Consider the following 24,905-nt stretch of genomic DNA (forward strand, 5'->3'; position numbering starts at 1 on the left):
TTTCCTTCAAATGGCACAAGTAGTTGATCCCAATGGAAACATGGAAGCCATTACCTAGTTCTGCCATGGACACAGTTGGGGACGTCTCTCCATTGGTGAAAGAGCAGTAGGGAAAGAAGCCTGATGCTGGTGTGTAGTCACATATTGGTTCTGGTTTGATTCCGTTGATATCAAGACCCGACTGGTCCGGGGAAGGCTGTATGTCCAGGTAGAAGCTGCTGACGGCAGAGTCTGCCTTGCTGCCCTCGGGGGTGTGCCCGTCGATGTAGCTGCTGAGGTCGTCGTGAAGCTCCGTGAGCCCGTTGGCCGAGATGCTGTAGGTGGGAGTCAGCGGCTCGGCCTCTCCAGGCTGCTGTTGGTGGTCTCGCTGCTGCTGCTGCATCCGGTGTTTCTGTACTTCTGCGTACAAGCTGTCTCGTTGCTTTTTCGACATGCGGCCAAATTTTACAGCTGGAAGAAAAAAGCCAAGGCACACCATATACAACACGCTTTTCTCCATGATCCTCTCCAGCATGCTTTAGGAGTTCCTTTGAAGTTGCAGACAATTCCATCAAAAACCACACAACCACAAAATAAGGACGTGATCCCGAGGTGAAAATGGTCCCACCTCACACAGGCTTGTTCCACATCCCGAACAGCAAAGACACATCCCAGAGGAGCTACGTTTCAGAAACAGACCCAGGGCTGGTACAAGAGACCCAGAGCAATGACCACCTACGTTTTTGTGCTGTCACATAACCCTAGGCTCAGTGGGAGCTACTGAAATGCGACTTAATGGGCTTGTTCCCTCTCTACCTAGGCAGTTGGTCTAGACGTTTCTCTTCCCAGTGTTCAGACCAGAGCACAGGGACGCACAGACTCACGGAGGTGTTATCGGAGCACAAGCAGTCAAACCTCAACTTGCACTCATTTCACTAATCCGTATGCTTACATGAGTTTCTTCCTGATCAAACAGCCAAATCTGGGGCTTCCTTGAGAAAGCTCAACAGACTGGACGAAGCATTTGCAATTCCATGAATTACATCTCTTGAGTCTATGCCCTCTCCTGCTCCTGGGTCTTGGGGTCCCTGTGAGACATTTGGACCTGTCTTTTTAAAATTATTATTATTCTTTTAACATCTTTATTGGAGTATAATTGCTTTACAATGGTGTGTTAAGTTTCTGCTGTATAACAAAGTGAATCAGCTATACATATACATATATCCCCATATCTACTCCCTCTTGTGTCTCCCTCCCACCCTCCCTATCCCACCCCTCTAGGTGGTCACAAAGCACCCAGCTGATCTCCCTGTGCTATGCAGCTGCTTCCCACTAGCCAGCTATTTTACATTTGGTAGTATATATATGTCCATGCCACTCTCTCACTTCGTCCCAGCTTACCCTTCCCCCTCCCCGTGTCCTCAAGTCCATTCTCTATGTCTGCGTCTTTATTCCCATCTTGCCCCTAGGTTCTTCATTACCTTTTTTTGTTGTTGTTTTTTAGATTCCATATATATGTGTTAGCATACGGTATTTGTTTTTCTCTTTCTGACTTACTTCACTCTGTATGACAGACTCTAGGTCCATCCACCTCACTACAAATAACAATTTCGTTTCTTATAATGGCTGAGTAATAGTCCATTGCATGTATGTGCCACATCTTCTATATCCATTCATCTGTCGATGGACACTTAGGTTGCTTCCATGCCTTGGACCCATCTTTAAAGGACACTTTCTGCTGTTCTCATTTAGCCTCAAGTAAAAAGAATATCAGAATTTTGGAAAGGGCAGACTGTGGAAGATCCCCATTGGGAGAATTTGTGTGTGCAGCCCTTCTCCGTGTGATGTGTCCCCATATTTAAAGTGGAACAGTGACTGGAGTAATTTTCCAGTTCATTTAGAATCCCAAATGATTTCTCCTAAAACACCCAGATAATTGAGGAAAAAAATCCTATGATTTCCTGGTCTGAACCCCCCACTAACCCATTTATTTCTCAGCCTGACTCTGTATGTATAGATAAAGCCACTGCTGGAGGGATTAAGACCTCCTAATTGATTATGGTTAAATTGATACCTGACCAGGTGGATGAATTCACCCATCTGACCATCAACATAATTCTATGAGTCTTGGGGCAGGAAGCAGGATAGATGGAAGTGAAGTTGGGAATCAGGGCCCACCGTCTAGGCCAGCTGGTGGATCTTTTTCCTGCCAAGGAGGATGTGCTTTCATTTTGCACAGAGGAAACAAGTGAGCTGGATTCTGGTCAATTTCCAGTTTCCACAACTCAGGTGACAAACTTGGGTGGGGCTGGTTAGATAGCAGTCAGGCTGATGTGGGCTCTGAATTTCAGGCCTATGATTGTATAAGTCCCCAAATTCACTCCAAGTCCACAACAACGTGTGCTGTCACTTATAAGAGAAATCTCCACAAGGCATACTGAAGGTACTTAATTTTTTTGAAAAGAATACTCTGGAACCCCCAAGAGGATTAATACCCACAGGGGAAACTTGTTCTGCTATGACTCTGAATTGTGTTTTAACTCTTTTCTTAATATTAACAACAGTAATCATACTATCCCATAAGTGAAATGAATGGATCAGGTTTTTTTTGTTTTTGACCGTGCTGTGCGTCTTGTGGGATCTTAGTTCCCTGCCCAGGGATCGAACCCACACCCCCTGCAGTGGAAGCCCAGAGCCCTAACCACAGGACTGCCAGGGAAGTCCCCGGATCGGGTCTTGAGAAAATGCACACACAACTTGTGATTTTTAACTTACAGATTCATAAGAGATATACCTAATTTTGTGAGTTTAGTGCCATTGGAATATGAAATCTGCAGAGCTGCATATCACAGGAATTTCTGAGAATACAGTGTAAGTTCTGTGACTTGCGTCTTCCAATCCCCAAAACTTCACTTTGGTCCTACAAATTCTAAGAGGTCACCCTGTGTACAACTTGTGCCTGGGTGGGTCCACAGACCCCAAGAACATCTGATTATGGGGAAAGGAGACCTTCAGAATGCCTGCCCAGCAGTCTGAAGTTATTTTTCCACAGGCTGAAACTCTGTTGGAAGAGATGTTTCCTTCAAAGGGATCTCTCAAGAGAACCAGCCAGCCAGTATATTCGGAAAAGTCCTTAAAATGTATCCACTACACTATCTGCCCAATTTCCTTATATAAGAACAGTCTTGAAGTCTGGTGTTGATTATTCCGTGCACTTAAGACAGTTTTCCAGGAAGATCCTGAACTGTTTTGCAAATGAATGGTAGATGGTCTCTAGTTCTTAAAATAGCTTCTCTTAACGAAAAGGACATTTGTCGCTTGGGCATGCCTTGCACTATTTTCACACATGCTGTATGTACAAATGTTTGACTTTGGATCCAGTTAGCATAAAAGCTAATTCATCCCAACTGCCAATAACCTTACTAGTGTAAGACATGTAACAATTAGCTCTGGCTTGTGTTTTTTGTGGGGAAAAATGCTTCTAGAAGGTATCCTTTTTCAGACCCTCAGGTGACACTTACCTTCCATCAATCCATCCACATGTAATGTTTTAAACCAGCAGTCCCCAACCTTTTTGGCACCAGGGACTGGTTTCATAGAAGAAAATTTTTCCACGGACAGGGCTGGGGGGGGGGATCAGGCGGTAATGTGAGCCATGGGGAGCGATGGGAAGCGGCAGATGAAGCTTCGCTAGCTTGCTGGCCCGCCGCTCACCTCCTGCTGTGCGGCCCAGCTCCTAACTGGTAGTGGTCCATGGCCTGGGGGTTGGGGACCCCTGTTTTAAACGTCAAAAATCTGAAGGTGTTCTGACCACACAGACATTTCTCCTCCATGCCACCCCCGCCCCCAGCCCCCCATCAGCCAGTGAACTGACTGGAATGGTTTATGGAGGAGAAGTAACTGCTGTGACACCCACAAAGCCACCAGAGGTGGGAGGGGTGGAGGGGGTGGGGGGACAGAGGGGACATATTCTGGCAGATCTGCGTCCAGGCTTCCGAGGGCGCTTTCACAACCCCGTGCTACTGTACAACGCAGGCTGCGGGCGCTCACCATCTCGAGACATCCCCACGGCAAGGCATTTCTGTAATCGACAGTGTTGGCAGCGGTTTCTACTGGTTCGATCAATCAAACAGTTCTTCTGACGAGGACAGGAGTAGGTGGCATTGCTTTGCTGACTTCTCCTGAAAAAGCCCTGTGATTCAGTTATGAAACAGAAAACAGGTTAGTGTCAGCTGGGGCTGAATGACACTAAAGGCAAGAAACGGAGTACCACGCAACATGCATATTTAATGGAGAATTAAACTTGTAGCACAGTCATCCTGGAGACCATTAATGAAATTAAAGTCACTTCGTTTTCCTCGAGTAAAACTGATCCCCAGAGCCCAATCCTCTGTCCCTTACACATGCAAAACTTTCTTTAACTGCAGCAGACGGCTGACTATGTAGAAGGCACAGGATTGGGCCCTCTACTTGGTCTCTGATGATCAAAAGCTGTGTGCTTAATGAAACGGTACAAAGGCACTTATCTTTAACCTATATCTCCAAAACATTTTTAGTAGAATACACACAAAACACTCTTCTGGGGTGTCCAGAGATAAGAAAATGCAGCCTCACCATAAGCCAGGTGGCTGCAATCCTGGTACACTGTGGTCATGTCAACCAGACCATGTAAATTCACCATCTTTTAGGTGTCTTCCATTCCTCAAGTCAGAATCTACTGCTCCAAGAAGTTAAGTGACACTTGGAAGGATTATCTTGGCAGATCAATCAGACTGGGAATACTCTACCCTTGACAGTTTGGAAATACCATGTGTTTAGAATCATGGTCTTGAAGATTGAACAAATCCAATCTGATGTTCATCCAGTTCCACTTATTTGTTAAGCACTGTTTTGGAAATGAGGAGTTGTACTGAGATGCGTAAGGAGTACTGACCTCAAGGATTTCATTAATTCACTCACTCATTCATTTTTGCTAACTTCTTGAGCTGGATTCTTATTAGCTCATTAATTTTCACTGCTGTTTCTCTTCTTAAAGCTGCAAGGGTTCCTTTTAGTTACGTTTTGGTAGCAACCCACAGGTTCTGCTATGTATTATTTTCATGATTATTCAACCTGAAACATGCTCTAGTTTTCAACAGCTTTCTCCTTTAATCCACATGTTCTTGAGAAGCACATTTTTAAAAGTTGAAGTGTAGTTGATTTACAATGTTGTATTAGTTTCTGGTGTACAGCAAAGTGATTCAGGTACATATATATGTATGTATGTGTGTGTGTGTGTGTGTGTGTGTGTGTATATATATATATATATATATATATTTCCCTGCTCTATACAGTAGGATATTGTTGTTTATCTATACAAGCACATTTCTTAATTTCCAAACGTATGGGGGGTTTGTTTCTGGTTATCTTTTGATTGTTTACTTATCTCTCAGTGGTTTTTCAAACTAGGGATGTACTCTGGGGGAAAAAAAAGAAGGTAACCAGAGTCATTTCTATGAAGCAGAGCCATGGAAGGTACAAAAGAGTATAGTCACCTTCAAATCTTTAATGGCAAAGACAGATGATCCCAACCAAGGGGACACTAGTGGAGAAGGTAAGGTAAAATCCTGAAGAACTAACAGAGCGACAGAGTGCTGGGCAAACTGATAAGAGCACTCTCTCACCAGAAGATTTTTCTGGAGGCCAACTTGGCAGTTCTATCAAAATCCTTAAAAACATGCCTATCCATTGAACCAGTAATTACCCTTTAAGGAATATATTTTAAAGGAATGTTAAGAATGGTACAAAGATTTACCTACACGGATGTTCATCCCAGCACTATCGGTAAGGTAAAAAAAAAAATTTAGAAAGACGCTAAATGTCCAACAGTAGTGAATTGGAAGAGTCATACTGGATATCTATACATTCAGCAACCTTTAAAAATGGTGTTTTAGAAATACAATTATTGACATAAAAAGGTTATTAAAAATATACTGCTGAATAAAAAAAACAGCTAAAGAACTGAACACAATATAATCCAATTTTGTAGGGAAAATCCATATATTTAACATGGAAGAAACTTTGGAATATTATGCCCTCGAATGAAAAGAACAGCTGGCACTGGTTGGTGGGGGCATGAGTGATCTTAATTTTCTTTCTGTTCATCTGTGCTTTCTGATTTTTCTACAATATGTGGGTAGAAAGGTATGTGGGCTACTCAGGAAGAACTATTCAGTACATCTGCTTTCTTCTGTGATGGCTGGGGACTTTGTGGATTAAGTCATGGTTATGATGGATATGACCTCAGTTCCCAGTTCTTTCCTTTTGGAAACCAACTTAGGATGGGAGGGACAGGCACTGACCTCTTACCACCTCTCTGCCAGGCTGCTCACTGACCAACATGGGCAAGGCTGGGGGCCCAGGGTCTCAGACTGTCTCTCTACTGTACTTCAAATCTCCCTGATACCAAGTCTGGCCTCTTCTGTGAGGCAATCTCTCTCTTCTCAAAATATCTAAAAAGCTCTGGGGTGTTTTTTTTTTTTTTTTTTTTCTCTGTTGACAAGAAAGTGAGAAGTAAAGCTTTCTTTGGGGCTTAGTGGAGAGAATTCAAGAAAATATAAATGGTAACAGAGGCAGATAATCCTTAGAAAGAGATACCAAGAGGTCACCTGTCTAGGTATTCAGTTGAGTCTGAGACACATAATCTCTGTCAAGGCTGAAAGGTGTTTATTACTTTCTTGAGACTCTACCACCTTCAGACCCTCCATGTTTGCTGTCACTGCAGGTGCCTAGGATCAGGAATTATTTGCTTTTCCTTTAGCTGAGGCTGAATGAGCCTGCTCCATTTCGTTCTATAATCGTCGAATATGGAGAATGTCTACACAATCTCTCTTTTTTCTTTAAATGGAACCAGTACTTGCAGGCTGCCAAGTTATCTCCCAGTACCTTGTCTGTAGACCAAATCACAGCATCTGTCAGCTTCCTTTCTAGGTTCTTTTGTACCTTTAGTATTTCTTCTTAGGATCCTTTCCAGTTTCTCCACTTTCTTAAAAAATCTGAAATCCAGGACTAGACACAGCTCTTGAATAATGCTTGGATCATTATCAAAGGAAAAAAAGGCTACTCTTTAGTTTTCACATATTAAACTCAAGTTAACATCAAACCACCACTAATGAAATTCCAGGATGTTAGCACAGACGCTATATACAACCACCAGTTTGCTCTGCTACAAGAGAATTCTGGGAGGGCATAATGATAATGATGATGATGGTGATGATGAGAGAGATCTTAATGAGTGTCTGTATTAATCATACCTTTTTATTCTGTATTTTTAATGCTTTGACATCTTGAGATCTTGATAACCCAGGAGAGATTATGCTTCCCAGGACTACCTAATTCCTAGAAATAGCAAACAACTTGCCTGGGAGCACACCTTTTATATGCAGACCAACCGATCCAGAGCCCTAACATCCAGCCACCTCCTCCCATGTTTCCCCCTCATTCCACCTGCCTCCTGACTGACCCTGGTGCTTCCCACTGTGGTCCTCTGTGTGGCATGCTGTGCCTCCTGTTTCAAGGGACCTATGTTATAACCAACTTCTCTCTCTCTTTTTTAAAATTTTTATTTTATAGTGGAGTATAGTTGATTAACAATGTTGTGTTAGTTTCAGCTGTACAGCAAAGTGATTCAGTTATACATATACATGTATCTATTCTTTTTCCAATTCTTTTCCCATTTAAGTTGTTACATAATATTGAGCAGAGTTCCCAGTGCTATACAGTAGGTCCTTGTTGGTTATCCATTTTAAATATAGCAGTGTGTACATGTCAATCCCAAACTCCCAATCTATCCCCCCCCCACCAACCCTTCCCCCTTGGTAACCACAAGTTCACTCTCTAAGTCTGTGAATCTGACAAACTTCTCTCTTCACAGCAGTCATTTTTTGTCTATATGTCTCACCTACTTGATTAAAACCAATCCCAGGAATCGTTAAAACAGTGCTTATTATTTGCTAGGCACCTTGTGCTTTATATGGATTCCATCACGTAATCTTGACAAGGGCAACACGAGGCAGGTGCTATCATTTTCTTGGTTTTTAGGTCAAAGAACCTGAGGCTTACAGAGGCACTAGCTCAGAACTCCCCCACCCCCTTTCCCCCCTACCCCCCAGCATGGGGGTAAAGCCAGAATCTGAATTTAGGTGGTTTAATTCCAGAACTCACACGTCTATCCCTTTTGTTGTTTTTCTGCTTCCTTTGAGTGTCAGAAGGATTCCCACTTGGGGGTTCTTACAGAAGGCAGTCCTGAAAGGAGGCAGCGTCAAGGCACAAGGTATGCATGACAAAAGAGCGAGACTGATCTGCTCTGAAATTAGCGTTTTCCTTCAGGTTAGCCCCCTTGGCTGGTCACGGCGTCAATGCCCAGGCATTTTACAGATTCCTCTTCTACTGCCACCTCCTGATGTGGGTTATTCACATGAGGAAACCAGTCTCACGATTTCGTGATTTTCCCTCATTTCTGACCGGGAGGACCATGTCCCCTTTTATTCACGTTACTTATTTCTAAATTACTCTGGCTCGTTTAGAAAACAAACAGAACAATAACAACAACAAACTGACTTCAAGGACACACAGTCACTATCATTAAAGATGTCTGAGAAATTATGCCATCAGTTGCAAGGCAAATCCACGAGGCTTTCCACATGCTCTTGGAGCGACAGCACTGAGGCTGGAACCAACGTTTGGAAAAGGACTACACTTCTTCGGATCCCTCAGCTTTGTTTTTTGTTTGTTTTTTATTGATGTACAGTTGATTCACGATGTTGCGTTAATTTCTGCTGTACAGCAAAGTGATTCAGTTTTACATATATATATATATATATATATATATATATATATATATATATATATATATATATACACACACACATCCTTTATTTAAATATTCTTTTCCATTATGGTTCATCACAGGATATTGAATATAGTTCCCTGTGCATGGATGCTTCACCTTACTCTTTACGACACCATTTATTTCTCACTGAGTCATTTGAGCAAATGCCTGTGGAAAGTTCAGGGAGTGGCAGTGCTGAGACCCAGAGAAGAGACCTTTCTTTTGGATTAAATCGACAGAGTCATGCCCACAAGGCTAGCTATCAAATACCAAGTGGGAGGGGTCAGGTGGGGTTATAAGGTGAGAGCTGTGAAGGGAGAAAGAGGGTAAGCCTGGGTGACTCAGACACACTAAACTTTGCATTTCAGACAGAATGAGGGCTTGGTCTTCCTTTCCTGCCCCCTTTTTTCCCTTAAAAACAAACAAACAAAAAAACTTTTCATTTCAGTATTCCTTGGGGTTTCTCAGGGGATTTGGGCAGTATTACTGATAAAGTATTTAAAGCTGATGAACACATAAGAGGAGAAGGATTAGAAGAGCAAGAAAGAAGAGGAAGAAAGGGAGAAGGTATGGTAGGTACCTTACTTCCTCAAGCGAGAAGTATGCTCATAAATGTAGAAGCAGGATCTTGACTGACTGGGGTGCAATCCTGGAGAGGGTCACACTGAGAAATGAGTAAGCTGAGACACCAGTTCTAGGGGCTAGGAAGCTTGAGGCCACACAAAGAGCAGTGACAGCACAAGGCAGCACTTGGAGTTTTGGGGTGGAACTGAGGAGGTATACATAAAGGAGAAAGTGCTGAAGCTGTGAGTCAGCTGGCAAAGATATTAAGTACACAGTTTTGGAGTTTTATTTCTAAAAGCTGAGCTAATGAATGACTTCTTTGGCTTTCTTAAAAGTTCACTTTTTATGGATGTCAAGATACACAGAGATGTGCCATTATAAACATGGTGGGCTTGAGCAGAGAGGGCCACCATGATGAATTGCAGGGTAGGATACAGCACTTGGTGTGACTGCGGCACACTACCACCACCTAGTGGCAGCATACTCACATGCAGTTGTTGCAATACATTAGAATAATACAAACAGGCCTTTAGAGATGAAACGAAGCCGAGAGATTATCAGATTCAGTAGTTCTCAAACTGACGGTGTATGAGAATCACCCATGGAGCTTTTATAAAATACACATGAGATCTATTGAACTACAACCTTTGGGAGTATAGTCACAGACATACAAACTAGTTTGAACAATGTGAAAGCACCATTTTTATAGGTCAAAAAAAGAAGAAATGTCATTTTGTATGGCAAACAATTTAACAAAGCTTTCCGAAGACTCTGCTGCCTTCCCTTTGTTAAGGTCTATACTCTAGTTTTCTGATTTTGCAGATAACAAAAATGAAGCTCAGAATGGTAAGTGACTTGTCCAAGGCTGTCCCATGGCTACGTGTTAGTGCTGGGACTCAAACTCCAGTGCCCTAATTTTAAGTGCAGTGTCCTCCCACGTAAGCATCTCTCCTGCAGTGCTGGGCTAACAAAACCAATGTCACACAGTCTTGATTTCCTCACACACGTCAGCCTTCTGCCCCCATTCCTGCTGCCTCAAAGAGAACTCTCAAGTGTATCTCCCCTTATTTCACCAAGTCTTTCAAAGTGCCTTTCCTTGAGTTTTATTTCTGATTTCTGCCTCTATTCTCTGGAAAAAAAATTTTTTTTTAATTAATTAATTAATTTATTTATTTATTTTCGGCTGCATTGGGTCTTCGTTGCTGCACGCAGGCTTTCTCTAGTTGTGGTGAGCGAGGGCTACTCTTCGTTGCGGTGCACGGGCTTCTCATTGCGGTGGCTTCTCTTGTTGCAGAGCAGGGGCTCTAGGCGCGCAGGCTTCGGTAGTTGTGGCACGCAGGCTTCAGTAGTTGTGGCTCGCGGGCTCTAGAGCACAGGCTCAGTAGTTGTGGTGCACGGGCTTAGTTGCTCCGCAGCATGTGGGATCTTCCCGGACCAGGGCTCGAACCCGTGTCCCCTGCATTGGCAGGCGGATTCTTAACCACTGTGCCACCAGGGAAGCCCTGGAAAATTTTATTGCCTAATTTTTTTTAAAAAACAATCTGGCTGTATACTATGAAATTTTTCATCGATTCCACTAGATTGGAGCTCCCCAGGACAGAGACTGAGGCCATGGGTGTGGGAGAAGGCTGATACGGGGTTGCAAGAGTTGAATGTTAACATTTCAGGAATTTCGTGAACCAACTGTTAAACATCACCATTATTAAACATTAACTTATTATTTTATTACTATTTTGCTACTGTCCCTGTTTTTGAGGTTATTTACATCAATTATATCTGAATGGTAGCTCACTGCATAACGGTGTGCTACTGTGCACCTCTTCCTTATCCTGCATGCAGTGAGATGTCATGTGGGGAGGTTTGAAATTGACCATGTGCTGAGAGTATTTCCGCCACAGAAATTGACAAGTGCTATGGATCAGAATTAGGAGTTTGGGATTAACATATACATACTACTATATAAAAATAGATAACCAACAAGGACCTACTGTATAGCACAGGGAACTCTACGCGATACACTGTAATAACCTATATGAGAAGAGAATTTGAAAAAGAATAGATATATGTACATATATATATAACTGAATCACTTTGTTGTACACCTGAAACTAACACAACATTGTAAATCAACTATAATTCAATAAAAATTTTTAAAAAGTGATGAAGAAAATGATAATGATGTGGATTCAATTTAAAAATATGTCATGTCTGTAGCCATCACATTGTGAAGAGCACAAAAAAAGAATGTAAAGAAATATTCTTCCAGTTTTTAAAAACTATTATCTGATTCAGCAAAGAAGTTGCTCACGTCATCACTGACGAATGAGTGAAGTTCCAAAACATGTTTTTCCTTGTTTCACTTTCCTCTTATTCATTAATGTAAACGAAAAATCACGTTGGTGCTACAGTCTTTCGTCAGCTGCCACCACAGGTATGGATGTGAGAGTTCAGCAAAAATCAATGAGTACATTCCGTGAGAATCGGCCATCTATATATATACTATATAGTATATATATATATATATATATATATATATATAATATAGTGTATATATATACTATATAGTATATATATACTATATACTATATTCTCTGTTTATAATATTGTCGATTTTACTATTTATAAAATGTATGAAATTACATCAGTGACATATACACTAAAGTTATGGACATACATATAGACACTGTTGGTTGCTAAAAACTAACCAGCACGTGACTGGACTGAGCCCAGTCCTGGCTGGACCCCTCACTTCCCACCAGGCTGTCTGAGTGGCTCCCCCGTATTCTGGACAGTCACACACCCAAAGTCGTGGCCTGGCCTTCTACAGCCCTGTCACCCCCATCACCAACACACACATACACACACACTCTCCAGAAACTTCAGCTGAATGGGTTTATTATTCTTTGAAGTAGCGTTGATTTACAATGTTGTGTTAATTTCTGCTGTACAGCAAAGCGATTCACACACACACACACATATATATATATATATATATATATATATATATATATATATGCCTTCTTTTTAAATATTCTTTTCCATTATGGTTCATCATAGGATACTAAATACTGTAGAGTTTTTCTCTGTGCTATACAGTAAGACCTTGTTGTTTACCCATTCAATACATACTGAATGGCTTGATCTTCATTCCGAACAGAACATTTCCCCACCCACTGACCATTTTCCCAGCCTCTTCTCCTCTAGTGTTTTCTTGTTCAGTCAAGGGTACCACCATCACCCAGATACTCGAGGCACAAAGATGGGCTTCCCTGCCTCCTCGCCACCCACATCCATGCACTCACTAAGTTAGGCTGTTTCTGGTCACCTTCATGTTTCCCCAATCCATCTACCTTTCTCCACCTTTACTGCAATTTTCTCAGGTTCCCACATCTACCACCTCCTGACTGGGTTATTACACAGCCTCCCCACTGCTCCCTGCTTCCATCCTTACTCCCTCCAATCCATCCTCACACAGTCACCGAAGATGTTCTGTTTCTAAAAACAGAACCCTGATCAAGTCTCTTCCGTGCTTATGAGCCCTCAATGGCTCCTCACTGATGACCTGGCTATGACCACCCGTCCAGGCAGCTCTCTCCTCTTCTCAAAGTCACACTCTGGCCAAACCTAAACCACTGTGTCCACAGTTCCTCAAAGGATTCCACACACCCCCACCCCAACCCCGGCCCCGCAACCTTCCTGGAAGTTCTCCTCCTCTCTTGAGGTTTCACTTTCTCTGACCTTGCCCTTCCCAAGGCTGGTTGAGGGGTCCCTCCCATGTACACCCCTAGAGCCCTGTAGCTATCCCTCTCATAGCCCTTAACTTGCTGTATTACTAATTTGTCTCCCTCACTGACAGTTTTGTTTCTTTGTTTCCAGTAGCTAACTTAGTACTTGGAGCAGTCAACAAACACTTGTGAAATGAATGACCAGAGGAAAAATGATGCCTGTGATAAAAACAGTGGTGACAATCATATGCTGAGCTCCTATTCTATACCTGGCACCGTGGAGGACACTTCGCAACCATGATTTATTTGCAATTCACAACAACATTGCAAAGTAGGTATTTTTATATCTGTTTACAAATAAGAAAATGACAGTTCAGAGAGGTTAAACCATGTATCCAAAGTCACACAGCAGGTAAGGAGAGGAGCCAGGATTTGAATCCCTGAACCCTGCGTGCATCTTAACCCAAAGGCCAGAGACTTCTTAATACACTATCCAAAAAGGCACCCAGACAAACATGTGGGGCAGACCAAACAGAAACAGATAAACAACAAAACAAACAAGTAAAAATGCCCCACTTCTCAGTTGTACAAAGATCCATGTAATGGTTCAAACACAAGGTGAGGGAGATGGCATTTTATAGGGTATCGAATACCAGGTTTACACAAGTAGGAAAACGCTCTCCTTTGCTAGGTCTCCTTGATAAAAAGCTTTGAAATAGACATGGCATTTCCTATTGGGGTTATTATTTTTGCCCCCAAGAGGGTGTTGGCTGCACAGAGACGTGTGGGTGTGGTTGGAAGGGTGCTGGGGTGGAGGGGGGTAGAGCTCTGAGGGGCTCCCCTCCGGCTCGGGGCTCCTTCCCAGTGAGGCACAGGCTGAAATGCTGATCTGATGTTTGGTCTTTTGACAATTTTCACTTAATGAATTGATTCCTACAGTTCATTAACATACCCACTTCCACTTCTGTATACACATATGTCTTAATTAGCTGCTCATTGGCTGTTTAATTACAAGAAAACAGCTGACAGCTGCCTTGCTGAATTCTAATGGCAGACGCGTTGGAACGGCTACACATTTGCTTTTGACAACCAAGATTTATTCATAACTCTATGATTTATGGTGAATGCTCATATGCCTGAGCGGATTATTGTATTTTCCAATCCAACGGAAATGTTGGTATTTGGGGGACTGTGGACGTGGGAATCCCTCTCATTCCATTTCTGTGGCTGAGATGAGCTGAGAATCCTAGTTGGGGAGGCATGAACTCTGTTTCAATTTTATTTATTTTGGGAAGTTTCTGTTGGAATGTTCGGAAGTATGGGGGTGAGGAACAAGAAATATCTTTGGATAAATGTGGGCAGAAAGTTAAGGATTTAAAGTTAAGAAGGAAGGTAACTGGCAACTTAATTTTATTGAGGGGGAAAGAGAGGGCATGCATAGATTAAAATCAGAGAGAGGAAGAGGCAGAAGAAATAATAAAATTAAAATGGGGGGAGGAGACAGGAATAACAGTCCCCAAGGAAGCAAGTAAGAAGGAAATTTGTTCTTTAGAAAAAAAAAAAAACAGGAAACCTCATTCTCCAAAGTGAGCTGGTATGGTCCCACACTCAGGCATCGGGCAGCAATAAGTCATGGAGATGTGGAGCTCCTCAACTACTTTCCTGTTCAGTAGTGACTGGCCTCCCCGTAGAACTGTATATGCAAATGATCTCTGATTAAAGCTGACCTCGTGTGTTATATTTGGTAAGTGGAGATGTCTGCTCTGCCATACGGTGATTTGCCATCCTCAGATCCAATCCAGTGGGCACATTCAGCAACAGTGATTCCCAAGCAAGCACGAGGGGCCCTACTCTGAGCCAGACACCACGTTAGACCCCATCTATGACAAGGTCAGAAGCCCAGCATCTTCTGTGAGCTGAGGCACGATTAAGACCAAACCAAAGAAACTAGAAAAATACAAAAAAAAACCCCTCAAATCATCTTGATGCAAATTGGGGTTTAACACATCCTACCACTTGTGCATTTATTTCATCACAGGCCTGGAAGATTTTGCTCAATAAAAAATTTGTTCTTATCACCTGTATATAACAGAAATGAAACTCTGATGTCACAGGATGTAATAAAAAGCCAAGTCTGATTTTCATTTTAAATGGCTAGCTCTAATACTGGGGCCAAGTGTTATAAAATATTAAAGTAAAAATGTTGAGCATGAATGTACCAATGCTGAAAAGTAGACAAGTTGATCCAGGGCTAGTGATATTTTACAACTGAAATAAAAATATTAGAATCCTTTAAAAAACAATTTGGGCCTAAAAGGAACATTTGTGGATATGGTTTTTAACCTAATACATATAAAGCTCCAGAAAATGCTTTAACTCTTTCAGGAAAAAAAAAAGTACCAATTATACATTCTTGATATCTTTGAAAAGACTTTTTATTGTTAATTTCAGAGAGCATATTTGTTAATGTGAAGAAGCTATTCCAAGTTCTCCCTTTCCTGGGTGGAAGAGGAAGCTTTGCATAAGACATCATCTTAAATGTATTAATTGATGAATAAATATTTGACACATGAATGGACTCTATTCTTAGACTTATCACGAGGCAAAGGGTCTTAGATGTAATCAGAAATCAATTCACTAACTTCAATACACAACTGTACATTATTATTTAAGAAGCTATAGTTGAATGATAATCATAGCTAACACTGCTTTATGATATAAAGGAAAGCTGCTACAAGAGTAGATTCTAAGAGTTTTCATCACAAGGAGAATATTTCTTTCCCTTTCTTCTTTTCTTTTTATTGTATCTGAGTTGACCCTTGAACAATGCGGGGGTTAGGGTTTGTAGAACCCTATGCAGTCAAAAATCCGAGTTTGACTTTTGACTCCCCCCAAACTTAACTACTAATAGTCTACAGTTGACCGGAAATCTTACTGATAACATAAACAGTTGATTAACAAAAATTTTGTATGTTGTATGTGCTATACACCATAATCTTACAATAAAGTAAGCTAGAGAAAAGAAAATGTTATTAAAAAAATCGTAAGGAAGAGAAAATACATTGACAGTACTGTACTGTATTTACCAATACCATAAGTTTATGTCCTTTGTTTTCAAGGTGAATTGTCTGTCAGTATCTACATCCATATTGTCATATACGATAAAGGAGATGTTATATGTATTACCGACATTAGACATCAAAAACGAAAAGATAATGTTAAAAAGAAATTCATATTTATTTACGATTTTTTCCAACATATTTATTAAAAAAAATCCGTGTAAGTGGACCTATGCAGTTCAGACCCGTGTTGTTCAAGGGTCAACTGTGCATGAGAAGATGGATGCTAGCTGAAACTATTGTGGTAATCATTTCACAAGATATGTAAATCAAACCGTCATGCTGAATGCCTTAAACTTATACAGTAAAGTATGTCAATTATTTCTCAACAAAATTGGGGAAAAAAGTTATGGTAGAGGCCCAAAGTCTAAAAAGACATGGATTAAAAATTCTGTGTGTGTGTGTTTTTTTAATCTTGAGATACATTTTTCATCCTCCTCCTGTAAGCAGCCACTGTATCTAATACTGAAGCTAGGAAATGAAGTTGAATGATAAACAGAACCGTTTCTCGAAAGAAAACCTCAACCAGTCGTCGTTTTTCTATAAACACTTCAGCACTTGTATTCACTCTGAAGATCGAACCTTAACCCTAACATCTGCAGCCTTTCATTTTACTTCTGGCCTTTTCTGCTGTCCCCGTGCTCCGTGACCCGGCCCCTCCTCCCTGGCAGGCCTACCCAGCTTACCTTACACCCCTGCTAGCGCTCACCCAGGGCTGGGACTAAATTCTGTTCCAAGAGCTCAGGAACGTCTTTACTGGCAGAACTAAGCCCTTGCAGGCCTGGATTCAACGGTCTTCTGAAATGCAATATTCAGGGCTGGCCCAGTGCTCGTACACTGTTCCTTCATGATCTCCAAAGAACAAGGAAACTAATTTTACAGTGAAAACCTTGGCATAACAGAGTTCTTAAAAATTTGGGAATGGCATACCTGTCTATCCTTATCTTCCACTATCCGCAGAAAGTGACTCTCTGCTCCAGTCAAACCGGGTTATACAACCAAGACTTCCCCATTTTTAGGCTCTGGCTGCCTAGTGGACGTGTGCTTCTTGGGGCACATCACAGACTGCGGCCTTACTCTAGTATCTAGTTCTTCGTTTGCTATGAAGGCCTCGTCTCTACAACTAGACTGTAAGCTGCTCGAGGGAAGGATTCGGTCTTCTATGTCTTTGGACTCCAAATAGTGCTTATAGAACACCCAAGGGGGTGCTCCTATTTTCGCTGTTTTTATTGGCAGAGTCTACATTACAAATCACAAATGTTCACAAAATCAAGACTGGACCCACAGATATCCTGGAAATAGTATCTGACTCTACAGAGCACATTACTCAGACATGAGGAGTTTGCCCAGGAATGATAATAACAAGAGCCAACACTCAATGTGTGCTTGTTACGTGCCTGGCACTCGTGTAAGTGCTTTACCTATATGCACGTGATAACCATATGAAGTAACTACAATTTCTGTCCTCATTTTACAGATGAGGAAACAGAGGCACAGAGAGGTTGGGTATTTGCTCAACTTGGTAAATAGCAGAACTGGAGTTTGAACCCAGGCAGTCTGGTTCCAGAGTCAGAGCATAAGCCTGACACTATACCGTCTCTCTACACAGGGCCAAAGGGATTTGGAGAGGGTGAGGTGGGAATACTCAGGAACCAGAAAAAGAGCTACCAAAACGTCCACCACTTTCGCCGTTCATGTGCAATGCCTACTTGAGCAAGTATGTGGTGAAAGAGAATCATTTCAGCAATTAAATAGGTTCTCTGGTTTCTTGTGGTTTCAGGTTGTTGATTTGAAAATGCAATTTAAAATACATTCACAAGGCGATTAGCTCAGAAAATGACTGAGTCACTTTTTCTCTCTCATTAGATTTCTATTTATATATCTAATCAGAAATTTTCCTTAAGTCTAATGATACTATTACAGAGACAAATTATTTATAATTTGTCATGATACAACCACCTTCACCTGGTTAGAACATGATAAATCATTAACATCAGTGGCAAAAGAAGTCTCTTGACTTTACCACAACTAGAGATAAAAATGTTAGTTGTAATGTACACACTACTATATATAAAATAGATAACCAACAAGGACCTACTGTATAGCACAGGGAACTCTACTCATTATTTTGTAATAACCTGTAAGGGAAAACAATCTGAAAAAGATTCTGAATCACTGTGCTGTACACCTGAAACTACCATGACGTTGTAAATCAACTATACTTCAATAAAAAAAAAATGTTAGTTGTAGCAGAAACTATGACGCAGGGCAAATACTATATGCATTGAATATAAACACATACTACCGTATAGGTCCCAGGCTGGGTACAGGCCCAATCTGTTAATAAAATGAAGTTTTAATTGATTGTTTTTGTGATTTTCATTGTATAAAGTCAATAGGAAAGAGAAGCAGAACTGCAGATGACCGAAAAACACACTGGCACTGAGGCTGTACAAGATCTGGAAGGGAATCTAGAAAACTGACAACAGTGAAATAATAGCTGCCGTTTGTTTTCTTATTGCTTTTATTTTTGTCATAAATAAACATTGGGTTAAAAAGAAAACACACATTGTTTATGCCTCAGTAAACACAGTGGTACTCAGAGAATTCAGATTTTATTGAATAGCGTGTTGTTAATTAATCTTCTGAATTGTTGAGGTGTTTCCTATGAAGTAGCCCCCATCTTCTCCCTGGTCCTGCCCTGCGCGCCATTCCTAGGTATCGTATTCAATTTGCCACATAAAACTACATGTGGCATTACTGACAGACACAGAGAGAGCGATCAGTTTCGTGAACAGCATGAAGGTGCACACGTGGTTAATCCCTGGGACCCAGACCACTTAAGAAAATACCTAGGTGATAGGCAATGCACAAAAATCAAGTCTGCTTGGAACTCCTGGTAGGGGAGCACTGCTGTCTATATACCCTTCAGCAAGAAAGACCATGCCATCCTCTACCAGTGATAAGAAGGTGCGTACACAGAGTGGGTGAGGGTGCAGTGTGACAGCTGCCCAGCCACATCAGCCGAATTAACCCCCCCCAAATCAATGGAGGGACAGTTGTCACAGGCAGGTACCTCTCTTGCTTACATCTTGGGATAACATAGGCCAGGCAGTTGATTTTATTTTGTTTAATTTTAATTCATTAATTAATTTGGAGGGAGGACAAATTGAGGAAATATTTTTTTTCCTTGGTAATCCAGAACCTTGAGGTCTTGAGGGTACCATAGAGGTGAATAATTCAAAATCCCCTTTGAGTAGAAAGCTCTCTATTCCTAAAGGTGGGTGAATTTTTTTTTTTTATTTTGTTAAACTGTTTAATTTGAAATAATTTTAAATTTAGTAATAAGTTGCAAAGATTGCACAGAGATTTCCATTATACCCTTCATCCAGCATCCCTTGATGTTAACACCTTATGTAATTATGCTATATTTATTAAAACTAAGAAATTAACATTGGTGCAGTGCTACTAACTAAACCACCGACTTTATTTGGATTTCATCAGTTTTTCTGACAATGTCCTTTTTCTGTTCCGAGATGGATTTCTGGATAATGAAGTATGGTAGGTGGTGTGCAAAAATCTCAAGCTTCCCCAAGATAGGATCAATATGAAGCATTTGTATAGGTACAAAGTGGCAAGTGTCATGATGATTAACAGTAAAACAAAGACATAAGGAAATTACAAGGCGAATTTCCCTGAAGTCTCCCAGTAGTTATTTGTGTCTGAAGGTGGTTTTGTATTTTATGATATTGTATTTTTCTAATTTCACTAAACGAAAGCTAACCAAATTTGTGGATTTTATTTTTTGCTTCAGCCTCCAAACGCTTTAGGGCTAATTCAGGCCTGGTTCAGTGGCAAACAACTATCTCAGAGGCCTCCTGCATGTCTAAATAGCTTCTCTCCTGTTTTTTTTGCACTGTTTTATCCTATAAGCTGTCTCAAGGCCCTTCCAAGATAAGCAGGAGGATTTAAATCTTAATAAATTGAAATTTGAATAACGGAGGCAATCTAGGTTCGGGGGTCTTGAATGATTAGGAAAAACATCTCTATTTTCCATTCCCACATTATGCACGTGCTGTCCATGTTGCCCTGAGATCAGCATCAGTAATAATTAAAATAGTAACAACAGCAGTAAGACTATTAGATTTAAACAGCACTTTTCAGTTTATAAGGACTTTTATTTACAGTTATCATTTCTATTCTTGGAATAGTTCTAAAAGGTAGGAAGAATGCCACTTTACAGATGAAGAAACAGAGTCACTAAAAGATGAAGACATGTCCAAAACAATAGGGACAAATGGCGGCCCCAGGACCAGAACTCAGTGCTTTCTAAAAACCTTGCCGTGATTTGGCCAGATGTGTCAACATCTGTGTGCCAGCAATAAGACTTTCAATCACGTTCCCATTAAACTTCTTGGAAACGCCTTCTTATAAAGCTTATAACAGGGACCTTACAGAAGTCTAGAGTCATCTCTTTTTTGAAAAAAGATAACCAAAGAGAGTTTTTCATCAGTTCAATCAATTCTGGGATTGGAAGTGACAAACAAGCCATGCTCGAATACTTTTCTCCAGCCTCTCATTATTGTGATGGGAGGCATAAAAGTATATATATAACTTCCTTGATTGTAATGAACACCCAAATATTTATTCTGTCCTGTCGTTTCTCGTCACTCAGAGTGCCAAGGAGGTGAATTTTTAGGCATAGTAGAAGTAAAAAATAGAAGTCACAAAGATACGTCCTAACGTTAATAGAAACAACAACAGCAATTAAAAAGGCTTACCTTGCAGCCTTCACATGTAATGACACCATAATGGATTCCTGATGATTTGTCTCCACAGATCTTGCATGGAATAATTTCAATTTGAGCTGCAACAGAAGCACGCAACCAGTTAATTACATTTTCCTTTAAACACCTTATAAAAGCGTTCCCTGATCAGCATTTGTATAGTGAAAACTAATAACCTGCTAAACATTATACTGCATTAACTATTCATTGCTGAACTGTGAGGGTCCCCCTAGAGCCCTGGACTAAATTATGGCTGCTCGTTATATAATAGCTTTCGGGTTATTAAAATGGGTCATTTGAGGAGGTGTTTAAGAACCCACAAGAAGACTGGAATCAGCATTTCAAAGCCTTCAAGAACTGGAGAGTTCGCAGTTTAGGCCTCAGAGCAAAGCAGATACTAAAATGTTTCCTCCGATCTCATTTTCCATCATTATTTTTAAAAGGTCATAAACCTGTCTTGGCTGAGCACTGTAGCTCGGCTGGTGGAGAAAAGTAGACTCCAAAAAGCCAAGACTACTTAGGAAAATGATTCAATTCTAAATATTAATAAGTTACATATGATGGTAAGAATTCCTTACTCATCTTTTTGAAATAAATGTACCTGCCATGTGTTAAAAAATTAGTCCACTTGTGTACGATCAAAACCTTTCAACCATAAAGTTCATATCCTATTTGAATTTAATAATGATGAATCCGGACAAATAGAATATGTAGCTTCAGAGTTCTTTACATTGGAAATTGATTTTCTGGTACAGCGTGCGTGTGTTTCTGTCTAACTGATTACTTACAGTTGCCTCATACTGGAAGAATAACCAAATAATTCATACATATTACACCAAAGTTCTCAAATATGTTAAAGCGCATTTCTAAGCAAACACATTATATCTTGAGCAGAGCTGGAAAGAGCATAATTAAGGATTAAAAAAACCCCTAAGGAACAGAATAATTAGGCAAAACAAAGTACTTGGACCACCTATTAAATACAATTTATATGTGAAATAAAGAACCAACACTGAGCTGCATATACAGGATGACAACTTTCACCAGTTTACCTGGAACGCTCCATTACACTCAATTTATTTTCCATGGTTTTCACTACTGGATATCATGTCAGATTACCTACTAAGTCACACACACAAAGGCAGTTGCAAGTGCCCAAGTATATTTCATTTTCATAAAGCCCCTACCTAGTGCCATGCCTCACACAAAGCAATGACTAGTCTAACGAACGTATTGCACGACGTAAGTAACACACATACACAGAGCCTACTCTTTCTTCCAATGTAATCTCATATCCTGGGGTAAATTCCACAGCCACCTACTCTGGATTTGATACAAAATTGTATTCAATACTTCAAAAGAGGACACATTAAATTACTGGACTTAACCTCATTTTAAACCATGTGTCCTTGCTAACTTCCTTTCAAGGGGACTAAAAGTACTGCAGTGCCTTTAGTGAGTCCTTTGCCTATCAGTCACTTTTAGGGTTGACATTCTGAGTTTCACTATCCAGAGTTAGAGACTGTTCAAAATCTCACCTCCAATAAATGTGCCATAATCCTGAAGCCTTCTAATACTCCAATAGTGGCATCTTTGTACACTATCTAATATGTCTATCCTGAGTTATGCAACTTAATACGTTATAAGATCATGCATAACAAAAACTGTCATCTTCAAGTCGGCCTCCTCATCTTAGAGCCTAGCTTGATTTCTTCAAGGAAAATTCTTTATGAAATCTAAACTCTAATAATGTTTCACACTTACGGCTCCTCCAATATTTTTAATACATAGTTAAGGCAAAGTTTTGTGCCACAGATTGTCTGCAGCTCTAGAAAGAGATGGTTATGCCCCACGTTTTTCATAGACTCATAAAAGCCAAGTGGTAGTAGAGAAATTCTGAAAGGTGATATCAGCTGAAAGGATTTTCCCATAGGAATTAACTAGTCTGTAATGAGAACCAGCCTCCCCTACCCCAACCCCTAAGGAAGAGAAGAATTAGACAACACAAAGGACTTGGACCATCTATTAAATAAAACTCATACAAGAAATAAAGAAGACAGACACTGAGCTGCTTCTGCTTATGTCTCACCTCAAGTTGTAGTCACAGAAACTAGACAAACCTCATTAGGCCCTATAGTTTAAGTCAGCATCAAAACTAAAAGCAACTCTAACACTAAACTCGGGCCTCTCAAGAGTTATTTTCATTCCATCTTAGTAATGGAGAGATCAAGCAAATCTATTTAGTCCTTTGTAAGATAGGAAAGCTCTGGGCAGGCCAGACAGGGAACACTGAGTAAAACTGTATGCATCTGGATCAAATGGAAAATGGTGTATTGTTGTTCACTCTGCCTGGACTCCTAGTGGATGACCCATGAGAAGTGACATCATGATGTTTAAGGCAGTGACCAAAATGCCTACTAAAGGCTCCTGTAATCTTGCAAGTGATCTGGAGGTCTGGCAGGGAGGGGTCTGATCATGGTGGGGGTGCCCCTGGGATTGACATCCTGGCCCAGCACTTCCACCCTTGGAATGGTTCTCAGCCGGCTGGGGAGAGGGTGGGTGTGAGGGTTGGGAAAGTCACTGTAGCATAAATCCAGAGTTTGGTGCCACTACTGCATAGGACCACTGGCCTGAGTCAGGCTCCCAAACTCTTGGTCTTCAGCCTTCCTTCAGCTCTCAGGGTCTTTCAGATCTGGAGGGCACTCAAGCTGAGACATATTTTACGAGACTTTATGGAGGCCAAGATGCTTAGTATGAATGGACTCGCTGTAGACTGACCTGCATTTTCAAGCGAGGGGCCATTTGCCTAGAACTTTGCCCCCTGCCGCACTGTGTTTGTGCTTGGCTCCAGTGGGCAATGCTGGCCAAAGATTCCAAATTAGTTAGAACAAGCTTCCCTAGGAATCTCATGGTGAGGTGATGGGAGGGTTCTCCAAAGCCAGGTTCCGATATTCTGATTGGTTGGATTAAACTATTCTACTAGCCTTCTCCCTTGGGTGGCTCTCTTATCTCAGAAGACAATTTCAGGTGCAAGTGCTCTTTAGGAAATGACTAAAATCCACTTGCTCCAAAAAGCAGATTCTCTGAAAGTGATCTATCACATGTGTTGATCTTTCCAGAAAGTAAACATTTGCAGATCGGAGCAGGGCACTTACTCAATCTTCCATTTAATCCAACAATGCACAAAATCCACCTCCCTTCACCTTTTAGTCAATTTACAGAATTCAAATGTATCAAGGAGAAGAAACATAGTCAATGCCTTACAAATTTTTCAAAAGGAAAGCAGTTTAGTTTCACAAATTTGAGTTTTCAGACCCATAAGAGGGAACAGGACAAAAATCCCCTTGCCCTTTGCTTTCTATCCCTCAGGCTTTTCCATTTTCTGACAGGCAGCATTGTGTCTTTTCAAAATAATCTTCTTGTAACAAAAATTATGAGTCTTGGCCCATATATATACTGCACACATTGACTCAGCCAGTATTTCAAAGGATGAAATCTGTCAGACACCACTACTGTCACAAGTATATTGATTAAATTAGTCCACATCCATATTCATTGCAGCAAAGAGGTTTATTTTGTAGCGGAATATCTGAAGCAAGATGCACGCACACATATAATCATGAATTGGCTTAACAATGAACAATCTTGCTATGAAAAATTCTAATTTGCCCACATTTTCAGCTCTATTGCCTAAATAATTTGCTCTTTCATGCACCCTAAATAATTCAAGCAGGCTCTCCACACCTGCACAGGCAAATTTCTGCAGTTTCAAGGAGCTGACAACAAGTGGCAGCGGGGCGTCAGGAAATCCTGGAAAGCAGGTGTGCTAATTAGCCAAGTGGTCCTTAGGCTGGGCGGTCAT

The 24,905-nt window shown here is 41.0% G+C and overlaps 1 protein-coding gene across 15 annotated transcripts in view; it reads right to left on the reverse strand.

The window, feature by feature from the left end:
• The window catches only part of RORA (RAR related orphan receptor A), a 729,602-nt gene that overhangs the window by 27,058 nt on the left and 677,639 nt on the right, over positions 1-24,905 (reverse strand). For all 15 annotated transcript variants that reach the window (XM_082388124.1, XM_082388123.1, XM_082388129.1 and 12 more), the window contains 3 exons: positions 21,038-21,123; positions 4,030-4,171; positions 55-450 (listed from right to left, as the gene is read on the reverse strand). In XM_082388124.1, the coding sequence (XP_082244250.1) occupies positions 55-450; positions 4,030-4,171; positions 21,038-21,123 (624 nt within the window). The remainder of the gene's footprint in view (positions 1-54; positions 451-4,029; positions 4,172-21,037; positions 21,124-24,905) is intronic.

This window comes from Balaenoptera borealis, assembly GCF_965194805.1.
Source record: "Balaenoptera borealis genome assembly, chromosome: 3".
NCBI classification, from domain to species: domain Eukaryota; kingdom Metazoa; phylum Chordata; class Mammalia; order Artiodactyla; family Balaenopteridae; genus Balaenoptera; species Balaenoptera borealis.